Genomic DNA, 13322 nt, shown 5'->3' with positions numbered 1-13322 from the left:
GTTCTTTCTCAGCACCTTATTCTCGTCCTTCATAGTTATTTGGTAGAATTTAATAAATTCTATTTAATAAAATATTTGGGTATACATTTATTTAATACTTGTCTTCCCCACTGGACCACAAAAGCTCAATGAGGGCAAGGACCTTGTTTGCTTGCTTTGTCCATTACCCGAGCACCTAGCAGTTTAAAAGGTTTATTGTGTGAATTAGTGATTACATCAAAGAGTTGAGATCTTACAATGCCAGGCATGGTTCTAAATGCTATACATTTATTAACGTGTGTAATTCACTCTTTGAGGTAGGTACCCAATTTCTCAAATGAGGAAATTGAGGCTTTAATGATTAACTTTCCATGTCCGATTTCCCATCCCAAGTCTTGTTTGTTGCCAAGCCCTACGGTGGCTCCGTCTTTTAACATCTTTCTACCACTACCCAGATTCTCACCTGGATTATTACAATTCTTTAGAATTATCTGATACTCCTCTTTATCTGGAACTCCTGCCAAAGGTCAGTAGGTGAGTGCTTTACTGATTGTGAGCTCATCGTTTCCTCTTTTGTTCATGCTGTGCACTTTATTGGAGTGTAGATCCCACTCCACTTTTAGAAGTTGAACAAGCTTAAATGCCATCTGTAGAAAACCTTTCATTATCCTACCACAGTTTCAGTAGCAGTTCTTTCTTGTGACATTTTTCTGTCCACCTTTTATCAATATTTGCACCTTTTCCTCACTAGACTAGACTAAGATTTTGAGGAAGGATCTGCATCTGTGTCAAATCTTTGTATTGCCAGGTTCATAGCATCTGGTACATTAAACAGGCACTCATCTAAAATTTTCAAGGATTTTTGAATATCCCTCAGAAGGTTCATGTCATTCTTGTTTTGTTGTTTTGTTTTTTGAGCCTCCCTCTGTTGCCCAGGCTGGAGTGCAATAGTGAGATCCTGGCTCACTGCAACCTCTGCCTCCCAGGTTCAAGCGATTCTCCTGCCTCAGCCTCCCAAGTAGCTGGGATTACTGGCGTGTGCCACCACATCTGGCTAGTTTTTGTCTTTTTAGTAGAGATGGGGTTTCACCATGTTGGTCAGGATGGTCTTGAACTCGACCTCGTGATCTGCCCACCTCAGCCTCCCCAAGTGTTGGGATTACAGGCGTTGAGCCACCGCGCCCGGCCCACTTCATTCTTAAATTGCTCTAATTTCATCAAATTCCTTTTTTTTTTTTTGAGACGGTGTCTCGCTGTCACCCAGGCTAGAGTGCAGTGGTGCAATCTCTGCTCACTGCAACTTCTGCCTCCCAGGTTCAAGCAGTTCTTCCACCTCAGCCTCCCGAGTAGCTGGGATTACAAGCACGCGCCACCACGCCTGGCTAATTTTCGTATTTTTAGTAGAGACGGGGGTTTCACTGTGTTGCCCAGGCTGGTTTTGAACTCCTGACCTCAGGTCATCTGCCAACCTCAGCCTCCCAAAGTGCTGAGATTACAGGTGTGAGCCACTGCACCCGGCCAAATCCTGGTTAAATTTTCTTATGAGTTAGTTGTAACTGGGTTGACATAGTACCGAGGGTAGAGCAGGAAATTCTAAACAGCTGAAGGCACAAATTGAAGAGGCTAGAAATACCACCTTTTTTCTCTTTAAAATAGATTACCTTTACTGAATATTCACTGCCCACCAGGCTCTCCCCTAATTTCACTGACTCCTCCCAAGTTTTATGAGGTAGGGATATCATTACACCTTCCTATAATAAAGTCTGCATTAACATTCCCAGGCTAAGGACTTCTGCTTATTACAACTACTATTTAGTATTAAAATTACTTTTATGTTTAGCTTATTTCCCCTAAGGATTTCTTAAGGAGGAGAATCCATGATTTTGTCTTCACAGAATAGTTGCCTAGTCATGATTAATCCTTTCTAACAGATTAAACATGACTTCCTTCAAGCTTGTGCCATTGCAGACTCCAGGAAATTAGTTATTTGCAAAAGCAACCTATATTTAAGTAATAGAAGACAAACCAGAACAGGCAGACATCTGGCTGTTTCCACATTCGAAGTGGAAACTATGACCATGTCATATTTTTTTGTAAGAGAGGCATTTTGAGTTTGTATAAAAACTGAAGAGGTCTACTTTAGATAACTAGGCAAAAATTGCTACTTGTAGGGAATAACATCACTACAAGAATAGTGTGTCAGTGTAGTGTGGGTGGATGCCAGACTATAAGAAACTGAGGATAAAAGAAACTGAGTATGAAAGAACATTATTTCTGGAAATGTTTCAACTAATCCTCTATTTTTGGCTACCTAGGTCCAATGCCCCATTTTTGAGCTGTTAAAGTAGCCCCTCAATCTGGGCCTCATTGTCACCTATAAATGGCAACTATAGTCACTGTATCTCAGTTGTGGTTACATGAGGTAATGCTGGTAAAGTTTTTCCTCAGCACAGTATCAACGTTCCTTACTTAGGGGGTCATGTCTGGATAAACTCATCATGAGTTGAAAATATCCTAAGTCAGAAGTGCCCTTTCTACTTACAAGATGTTCAGTTCACAGCTGGTTTATTGGGATGTAGCCCCATAATAAGCTGAGGACCGTAGTGAATGGCTTATCACTTATGCGCCATTGCAAAGCTGAAAAATCTAAAGTTGAACTATCATAACTTGGGAACCATCTGTGTTTGGCACAAGTAAACACTTAAATCATAGTTATAAACTTGATTTAGAGTGTTGCCTTCTATTTCAGAAAAACAAGTCTGAAATGTGTTTAATTGAACAAGAAAGAGGTATATCAAGTTCAGCTCCTTATTATGTTCAATTTTAGAGAATTTTAAACCTAGCCTAATAATGTTTCTTTCTACCCCCATTCACACCTGCCCCTCACATGCATACAACCGATACCTAAAACATTACCTGAGTCAATGATCAGCTGGGCATAACCGTCCCAGTTTTTGTACACCGTGAAAAACTAAAAAGACATTATAGGCAATATCATGTACTATAACACATATTCCAAAGGGAAAACATCAATTCCAAAATACCTAGGAGCAAATGAGGCAACCAGGGCAGACACTAAAGCACTGAGCAAGATGTCATGATGACTACTTATTTCTATTTTATATGTGGGGAAACAGCTCAGTTATTACTCAAAGCCACACTTACCAAAGCCAGAGGTAAACTAGTACAAGTCTTTTGATTCTTAGCATTATATTCAATAAATTCACTAGGTATTCTCTAACTGTACTTTTGATGGAATATTGAAATCTTTAAAGGAAAAATTCCATGTTGGAACCAAGCAAAGGGTGGAATTTGACAAACCAGCCCAACCACTTTGGCTTACAAAGTCCTTTATTTAGTTCCTACCCTCTTCATCTGCATAATAAATCATAGGGTTCCCCCCTACCACGAATAGGAAGTTAATCATGGCTATTCTCCAAAAAGCTAGGTGCAAATTAACTTTATGGCTCCAGTCTATCTAATCTGAATGAATAAGCAACCTAAAGGTTTGGGGTAAACCACAGCACAGAAGAGACACCAGATCTAGGCTCCAGGCTGGTCTCTGCCATTGCTAACAGGGACACCAATTCCACAGAATCATTAGATTTTAAATGGCTGTTTTTGTATGTACCAGATAAAACTAGTGCAATTTTATTGCTGCTAGTACTTTTTTTTTTTTAATTTTGGGATATATACATTTTCAATTGGCTACTGTAACAAACTAAAAGGAATTTACAATACACTGTCATACTGTTCATAAACTTCAAAATGAGTAGTGCCATGGAAGAAAAGAGATCCAGTTTTAATACCACTTTACGGCCAATAATCAGTATTTATTGTTTCTCATTTGTCAGGCACTATTCTAAGCTCTTTTAAAATATTCAGTCTTAACAATCCTATAGGCCGTTATCTCCATTTTACAAAATAAAGATTCAAATAATTTATCCAAGGTTGCAGAGTCACTGCTGCAATCAGGACTTAAATGTCCTGCTGCACTGGTCTTCATCACTGCTTTACTGCCTCTCAAATCAGATGGCACGCCAGTACCTAGCACACAAGATGTGTGAATACCTCCTACTCATTCAACCTGACCTTGTCCTTGGCTCTTCTCCCTCAGTCTTAAGATTCCTCCTTCACCCCTCCCTCCATTTGCAGATCTCCAGGGTAAACCTTTCTACCTCTACCGAAACCCTTGTTTCCTCTGAACTGGTTCCAGCCTTTAAAATGCCCTATTCCCCACGTTAAAAATTTAAGTGCTCATTGTGTTGCCTGTTCTTTAACCTCTTATGTCATGGTACCCTGATCAAGGCGGGGCAATCTCATCCAACACAGCTTCTTCAACTTGCCACAGCTTATACTATTCCAAACTGCCTCTGCTGCCACTTGAGCTCACTCTCACATGTCCTTTCCAACTGCATACAGCAGTCTACACCACAAACTCATGTTTGATTTCATACAATCCCATGGCTTTCTTGTTCTGCCCCTTTGGACTTAACCATACGCTCCTCCACTACTTAGTATAAACCCTGTTCCCAGGCCTCCATTAACTTTCACACTCAGGCTGATTACACACATGTATTTAACAGTACAGTTTTACACAGAATGCTAAGAGCACTTTTCTTCATATTTTACAGAAGGGCTTGAAACATACAGACTATCAGTAATCATACAATAGCACATCCCAATCTAATTCCTAAATAGATGATGCATTATAATTTGTTTAGAATTTAAAGGCTTAATGGCAATAATCAGGGGATGAAGAACAGTAAGTTTATTTTACATAACTGACGGAAAAATAAATTCAAGAAATAGTAAATAGAATTTAATATGGTCTCATGCGCCCTGAAGGGGGTGGTGCCCGATTTGGAGGGGTAATTGCTATGTCCAAGTAATCACCTATCTGGAACTTCTGCGACTGCAGGGTCATGGAATCATCAGTCCCCTTTCTGCCAGACATGGTGCTGCCAATCTCCTTAACTCTGCAAGAAAGAAAATCAACTGTTAATGTATCCAAATCAGTGAAACCCAATAGGTACTACAAAGTGAATATGGCACTGGATTTTCTCCATCATTTTATAACACAGTTCCAAAATTTAACTATTAAGCCAAACCACGTATAAATATAAACCCATATTCTCCCACTGACAAGATTCATTGAAGGAGTTATCTGTATCAGTTAAAACATACTAAAAACAAAGAGACTACAGGACTTAAAAATGAGAAGTCACCTACCGATAGCCAGGTCTTTTAACATCTGTAAAAACGATTGCAAAATTGAAGTGAGTGCCCTTCTTTCTAGCTTCTGGGTAGACTTCTTTTACTAAGCTTGTCAGTTCTTTCAAGGTTGCATCCATCCTGGATTTGTTTTTAAAAAGACATTTACATTTGCTTAATCAGCAATAATATTAAAAGGGATACTGACAATGAGTTAATTACATATATCTCAGTTGTGACTTACATTAGAAACTGCCACGGTCTTATACTAGAGTTTAATTTTAAAGCAGCTAAAAATACTGTTTGCCTCCAAAAACTCTATGTACCAGCCTTACTGCTGGAAATTTCAATTAATTAGACTCTTAGTGCTAAAAGGGACTTCAGAGATTCTATATGCTATCTTCTGTTGCTACACAACACCTTATGGCATAGTGATTTACCTAAGGGTAACTAGTCCAAATAAATCCAAATATGCAAAATAGATGTATCCCATTAGTTCTAAGACATGTACCCTTCCACATTTTAGCATCTCTGAAATTGGAATGTATCTTAGAATCAATGTACTAGGAAAGCATTTTCATACTGATGTTTTGTTTTTCAGTCTCGCTCTGTTGCCCAGGCTAGAGTGCAGTGGCGTGAGCTCGGCTCACTGCAACCTCCGCCTCCCAGGTTCAAGCAATTCTCTTGCCTCAGCCTCCTGAGTAGCTGGGATTACAGATGCCCACCACCACACCCAGGTAATTTTTGTATTTTTAGTAGAGACAGGGTTTCACCACGTTGGCAATGCTGGTCTCGAACTCCTGACTTCAAGTGATCCACCTATCTTGGCCTCCCAAAGTGCTGGGATTGATTACAAGCGTGAGCCACTGCGCCCAGCCAGATGTGTTTCTTCTTTCTTAGATAGAATCTTAAGTTTTACAACAGATAAGAGTCCTAGAGCCAATGAAATATACAAAATCTTCTTATGATGAAGCACAGGCTCTTGTCACAATAAAGTTTCTTACCCTGCAAATATTGATTTGAATGCAACTTTCATATAGTCCCCTGAGCTAATAGAGCACAAACTGAAAAATGATTTTAAAATATAAGCATCTTAGAAATAACCTAGTATACATTTTTTTGCCAGGTGCGGTGGCTCATGCCTGTAATCCCGGCACTTTGGGAGACCAAGGCGGGTGGATCACCTGAGGCCAGGAGCTCAAGTTCGAGCACAGCCTGGCCAACATGGTGAAACCCCGTTTCTACTAAAAATCCAAAAATTAGCCAGGCGTTGTGGCACACATCTGTAGCCTATAATCCCAGCTACTCGAGAGGCTGAGACAAGAGAATCGCTTGACCTGGGAGGCGGAGGCTGCAGTGAGCCAAGACTGTGCCACTGTCCTCCAGCCTGGGTGACAGACTGAGACTCTGTCTCAAAAACAAAAAAACCTGAGGTCACATTGGTTTATCTGTCTCAGAGGTGACTTTTTTTTTTAACCTGATATTTTGATGTTAATTATTCTGTATCAATTATAGGTTGAGTATCCCTTACCCAAAATACATGGGACTAGAAGTGTTTTGGGTTTTTTCAAATTTTAGAATTTTTGCATATACGTAAGATATCTTGGGGTTGTGACCCAAGTTTAAATAAGAAACTCATTTATGTTTCAAACATACCTTATACACAGCTGGAATATAATTATATACATCATTTTAAGTAATTTTGTGCATGAAAGGAAGTTTAGTGCACACCTGTAATCCCAGCTATTCAGGAGGCTGAGGCAGGAGAATTGCTTATACCTGGGAGGCAGAGGTTGCAGTGAGCTGAGATTGTGCCACTGCACTCCAGCCTGGATGACAGAGCAAGACTCTGTCTCAAAGAAAAAAAAAAAAAGGAAGAAGTTTGTGTCAAGAACTTATGTGTGCAATTTTCCACCGGTGTCACGTCAGCTCTCAAAGTTTCAGATTTTGTGGCATTTCAGATTTTGGACTTGTGATGCTCAATCTATATTCTGATACACAGTATATACTTATGATGATAAATACCAGAAAGAATTTTTTCCTTTCTAAAAATATTTTCAATATTGTCTTGCTCTTAATTTGGGGTATTTATATCACACCTTTTATCAGTTCTGACAGTGTGAAACCTACACAAGCTTCCCACCTTCTAAGGACTGTCTTTCCAGACCAACAATTAGAGTGCCAAGTGTTGCTTTTTCATCACCAGTCAGAAGCTTGAGGACAGGGTGGGGTTCAGTACTTGTGTCAGCCTGACGAAGCTACAGTCCCCAGATATTCAACCAAACACTAACCTAGGTATTGCTGTGAGATATTTTATAGATGTGACTGAAGTCAACAACCAATTGACCTTGAATTCAGAAGTCTATCCTATATAATCTGGGTAGGCCTGATTCTATTAGTTGAAAGGCCCTAAGAGCAGCTCTTCCTTCCTGAGAACCTGCCCTACAGATTTGATAATTAAGAGCCTAGACAGCCCCCACAATCATGTAAGCCAATTCTTTGCAATAAAGCATTTTTTTTTTTTTTTTTTTTGAGATGGAGTCTCGCTCTGTCGCCCAGGCTGGAGTGCAGTGGTGCCGATCTCGGCTCACTGCAACCTCTGCCACCTGGGTTCAAGCAATTCTCCTGCCTCAGCCTCCCAAGTAGTTGGGATTACAGGCACCCACCACCATGCCTGGCTAATTTTTGTATTTTTAGCAGAGACGGGGTTTCACCATGTTGGCCAGGCTGGTCTCCAACTCCTGACCTCATGATCCGCCCACCTCAGCCACCCAAAGTGCTGGGATTACAGGCGTGAGCCACCGCGCCCAGCAGAAATAAATCTCTTAACACATCTCTCCCAATTTTGTTTTTCTGGCTGAGCCCTGATTGACTTTGGTAAACACAGCCTGCCTCTACTGGGCTCCTCTGGACTTCCACTCCTGTTTCCATAACTTGTCGTGGGACTGCTTACTTTTTAACTCCACAGTCTACTTCTCCAAATTGAGAATTTCCAGTATATGTTAACTAATTTTCCCTCATTACTATTTCTGGGAGTGAGGGCAGGCCTTTGTGTTACCCCCATACCAATCATCCAGTCTTTCAGAATCTTTTTTTTGGCCACCATTTTGAGATATAATTTAAGGTTGTTCCTTCTTTGTTTGGTAACAATTTATGGATGGTATAGTTTAGGACAGGATTTTTTTTGTAATTTTTTTCTTGATTCAGAGTAGAAGGTCTGTGGAACAACCTCACCCTGCCATTTTAACCCTAAAAATCACTCTATTCATCCACTTTCCCTGATAAAAGGACTTACTACAGGGAGGAGCAGTACCTTCTTGACTTTATACCCTCAGGATCTAAGCACACACAGCACCTGGCAAATAGGAACTCTTGGTGGAAGAAACATACACTTTAATTTCTGAAGAGATTTTCATCAAGCCATTATTCAACAGTTCTTCCATATAAGCTAAATCAACCTTCCTAGAACACTTACCCTTGAGTGATGCTTAAGTACAGGTATCATACTACTATATAAATTTAACAAGCACCTCCAAATAAGACAAGTAAGGTCCTAATCTTCAAGGGATTAGCTCTAGTGTACAGGGCTTAAATAGTTTAAAATTATACATCTTTTGGGGAATATAAAATAGTGCAGCTGCTATGAAAAAGTTTGGTGGTTCCTCAAAAATTAAACAAAATTAACATATGACCCAGTAATCCACTCCTAGGTACATACCCAAAAGAACTGAAAGCAGGGACACAAACACATTTGTATGCCAATGTTCACAGCAGCATTATTCACAATGGCAAAAAAGGTGAAACAACCCAAGTGTCCATCAATAGATGAGTACGTATGTGATGCACACATACAATGAAATATGATTCAGCCTTGACAAGGCTAAATGGATGCTACAACTTTAACCCTAAAAACACCATGAAATAAGCCAGTCACAAAATGACGAATACTGTAATGAGTTCACTGAAATGAAATATGCAGACTAGGCAAATTCATACATAGACAGATAATACATTAGAGGCTACCAGGGGATGGGGCAGGGGAGGAATGGGAAATTAATAATAGGCACAGAGAGTCCTTAAAATGGTACCGGCACACTGGGCATGGTGGTGTGTGCCTGTAGTCCCAGCTGCTTGAGCCAAGGAGCTCAAATCCAGCTTGGGGAACAGAGCAAGACTCCGTCTCTTTAAAAATTAAAAAAAGGCAGGATGGGGGTACAGGGTTTCTGTTGGAGGGAGGGATAAAAACTTGTAGAAACAGTGGTTGCAAAACAATTTGAATGCTATTAATGCCAAAAAATTGTACACTTAGAAACGGTTAATTACCAAGTGCGGTGGCTCACGCCTGTAAACCTACCACTTTGGGAGGCCAAGGTGGGCGGATCACTTGAGGTCAGGAGTTCGAGACCAGCCTGGCCAACATGGTGAAACCCTGCCTCCACTAAAAATACAAAAATTAGCCAGGCGTGGTGGCGGGCGCCTGTAATCCCAGCTACTGAGGAGGCTGAGGCATGAGAATCGCTTGAACCCGGGAGGCAGAGGTTGCAGTGAGCCAAGATCCCGCCTGGTGACACAGTGAGACTCAAAAAATAAAAATAAAAGAAATGGTTAACACGGCAAATTTTGTTATATATGCACACACATACATATTTTGAGACGGAGTCTCGCTCTGTCGCCCAGGCTGGAGTACAGTGGCGCAATCTCAGCTCACTGCAACTTCCACTTCCCAGGTTCAAGCGATCCTCCTGCCTCAGTCTCCCAATTAGCTGGGATTACAATTCTGCGCCATCACACCCGGCTAATTTTTGCATTTTTAGTAGAGACAGGGTTTCATCACGCTGGCCAGACTGGTCTCGAACTCCTGACCTCAAGTGATCCGCCAGCCTCAGCCTCCCAAAGTGCTGGGATTACAGGCATAAACCACCGTGCCTGGCTTGTTATATATCTTTTCATCACAATAAAAAATTTATTTTAGGCCGGGCGCGGTAGCTCACACCTGTAATCCCAGCACTTTGGGAGGTTGAGGCAGGCAGATCACTTGAGGTCAGGAGTTCGAGACCAGCCTGGTCAATACAGTGAAACCCCATCTCTACTAAAAATACAAAAATTAGCCAGGCGTGGTGGTGGGCACCTGTAATCCCAGCTACTTGGGAGGCTGAGTCAGAAGAATCAATTGAATCCAGGAGGTGGAGGTTGCAGTGAGCCGAGATGGCACCACTGCACTCTAGCCTGGGAAACAGAGGGAGACTCTGTCTCAAAAATATATATATAAAGTATATACATATATTTTTCAATTACACACCTTTTACTTATACTAAAAAGCCATTATGGTATCAATCCCAGGAGTTACGTGCAGCGCTAAAGACAAGCCTGCAGTAGTTTGTAGAGGTACACCCAAGAGATAAACATTCAGGAACCATCTTCACTAAACACATATCAAAAGCTTTTCCATTAACCCTTCGAGAAGAAATAACCCGGGTTTTGGTAGTTTATTTTTCACTTTTGGTGCTTTGGTACCTACGGCTTAATATTACGTGGAAATGCTCTTTGAGAATAACAAATACCACTCGACAGCATCACTCTCCCTTACCATGTTGTCCTAGTGCAATTTATTTGACTATGAGTCCCTTTAGGGCGGATACTACAACTTAATTATCTACCTATCACTTTTGTACCTAGCTGTCATAACAGTGATAGCAATCTTGGGTCTGTCCATTCTAAACTGCCCAAAAGCTGCAACATTAATCACAAAAGCGTTACAATACGGGCAAATCTCCTTTCACCTAACAACAAAAACTTCTAACTTCCTGAAAGCTGAGTCCGAAGGCCTCAAGTGGAGAAATGAAATTGAAATCAAGGAGAATAACTCTACACTGGCAAAGGCAATTAACTGTTGTTCCAGGTTCCCGGCCCGGGTCCCTGAGGCCACCCTGCCCTCCTCACCAAGTGTAGATCTGCAACTCGCTGGACGGTACATTTCCCCGGGAGAACTCGTCCATTCGGTGGTGGCGGCCGTTATTGGTGGTGAAGACCCGTAGCAACAGTGGGCATGTCTGAGGGAGAGAGAAAACGTAAGGGCAGAAGTTAAAAACACTAGCTGCGAACCCGGAGCTCATCTCTCTTACCGAGGCGTTGCGGCCTCCGAGCTGCCCCGAGACCAAAAACACCATCTCCTCCCGCACACAGGCCGCGCCTCTGCACCCTGCGGGGGTCATCCCCAGCATCTTCCCGGACCCCACAGCGGAGGGGGCCTTCACCTTCTCGCGGTCGATCGGTTTCTCCGGCTCCTTCTTAATTTCCTCCTGGGTAACGCGCGACTCCACCGCCATCTTCCTCCTACGGCCCGCGAGACGCTCGCCCTGACCTCCGACCCCTGCAGCGAGCATGAGCACAAAGTCTCTCGCGAGGAGAAGCTCGACACTTTATAGTCGGCCACTGGCTGGGCGGGGCGTCTCCTGGCGCAAGCGCACTTCCGTGCGTGGCGTACGAGCCGGAGCGCTCCTACGTGTTGCGACTTCGGGAAAAGGCGGGTGCTGACGTCCGCGGGGAGGCGGTGCTTAGCGTCTGTCGCCTAGCAGTTGGTTGCCGGGATGTTTTTTTCCCTTAAATATTCACAGGCGAAATAAGCTTAAGGTGGAGTTTTCACGCGTAATGACGAAAACCTTATTGGACACAAAACGTTCCTTTATTAGCAAAATATAGATCTTTCTGATGAAAAAACAGGCCCGCGATACCCGCCCCTGAGGTAAGCCGGAAGAGGGGCCGCCAGCCTACGTGGTCATGGGGCGATCCTTACAGCCACACACAGTTCGGGTGGCTTACAGACCTGAACGCGTACAGCAAATCCAGAACTTGTAGGAAATAACGTTCTAGAATATCTTCAGGACCTATGGGTGGGACTATATGATACAAAAACAACTAACTTGAAGCAATTGATTTGACTGGCTTAGGACAAAAATAATCTGACCTTCAAAATACATAACTCCATGATGAACCCAAAATGTCAAGTATATGACTGAACTTACAAGTGATAACATCTTACGACTGAAGAGTGGGAAAAAAAATACATCGTAAGAGAGAAGCCACACATTAGAAATTTGTTACACATATGATTGACAAAGGCAATTATCCAGAATATATAGGATCTAAACAGACAACCCAATCGAAAAATGGATAAAATTACTGAACAGGTGCGTTGGCAATGACAAAATCCAGATAGTCAACAAACATGTAAGGTGCGCAAGCGCATTACGAATCAGGGGAATGCATTAAAACCACGATTAGTTTCAATTGATTGGTTTTTAAACCATACCCACTAGATTGGCAAAAATTAGGAACTCTGGCCGGGCGTGGTGGTGGCTCACGCATGTAATCCCAGCATTTTGGGAGGCAGAGGCAGGCGGGTTATTTGACCTCCTGATTCCCGACTTGCGGTCAGGAGTTTGAGACAAGCCTGGCCAACACGATGAGACCCCGTCTCCACTAAAAATACAAAAAAAAAAAAAAAAATTAGCCGAGAGTGGTGGCAGGCGCCTATGATCCCAGCTACTGGGAAGGCAGAGGCAGGAGAATTGCTTGAATCCGGGAGGCGGAGGTTACAGTGAGTGGAGATCGTGCCACTGCAGTCCAGCAACTTAGATGACAGAGTGAGACTCCGTCTAAAAAAAAAAAAAAAAAAAAAAAATACGGCTGGTCACAGTGGCTTACCCCAGTAATCCCAGCACTTTGAGAGGTCAAGACGGGTGGATCACTTGAAGTCAGGAGTTCGAGACCAGCCTAACCAACATGGTGAAGCCCCGTCTCTACTAAAAATACAAAATTAGCCACTTGTGGTGTCACAAGCCTGTAATCCCAGCTACTTGGTAGGCTGAGGCAGGAGAATCGCTTGAACCCGGAGGCGGAGGCTGCAGTGAGCCAAGATCACGCCATTGTACTCCAGTCTGGGCAACAAGAGCAAAACTCCGAAACTCCGTCTTAAAACAAACAAAAAATCTAGGAACTCTGACAGTAGCAAGTGTTTGTAGGCTACTGGGAGTTCTCATATACTGCTGGTAAGAATGTAAACTGGAACACCTGTTTTAGAAAGTAGTACTTACCCTAGAGAAAATCTTGCTCAAGTGTATCCAGAGACA

General features: G+C 42.3%; 1 protein-coding gene and 1 non-coding gene across 2 annotated transcripts; one reads left to right on the top strand and one right to left on the bottom strand.

Annotated features, from left to right (window-relative positions):
* Positions 1-1219: 1219 nt before the first annotated feature.
* SAP18 (Sin3A associated protein 18) lies at positions 1220-11545 on the bottom strand. Its single transcript, NM_001135537.1, is given in 4 exon segments — positions 1220-4958; positions 5212-5334; positions 11134-11243; positions 11448-11545. Coding segments are annotated over 4 exon segments (462 nt in total). The 5' UTR covers positions 11520-11545; the 3' UTR covers positions 1220-4801.
* Positions 11546-12171: 626 nt separating this feature from the next.
* On the top strand, positions 12172-12243 carry LOC112128638 (small nucleolar RNA SNORD27). The gene has a single exon (XR_002911128.1). It is a non-coding gene; the product is annotated as a small nucleolar RNA SNORD27 (small nucleolar RNA).
* The last annotated feature ends 1079 nt before the right edge of the window (positions 12244-13322 follow it).

The sequence above is a fragment of the Pongo abelii genome, chromosome 14 (assembly GCF_028885655.2).
Source record: "Pongo abelii isolate AG06213 chromosome 14, NHGRI_mPonAbe1-v2.0_pri, whole genome shotgun sequence".
Lineage (NCBI taxonomy): Eukaryota > Metazoa > Chordata > Mammalia > Primates > Hominidae > Pongo > Pongo abelii.
The sequence above is the reverse complement of the archived record's forward strand: the minus strand, read 5'-3'. Positions and strand labels throughout refer to the sequence as shown.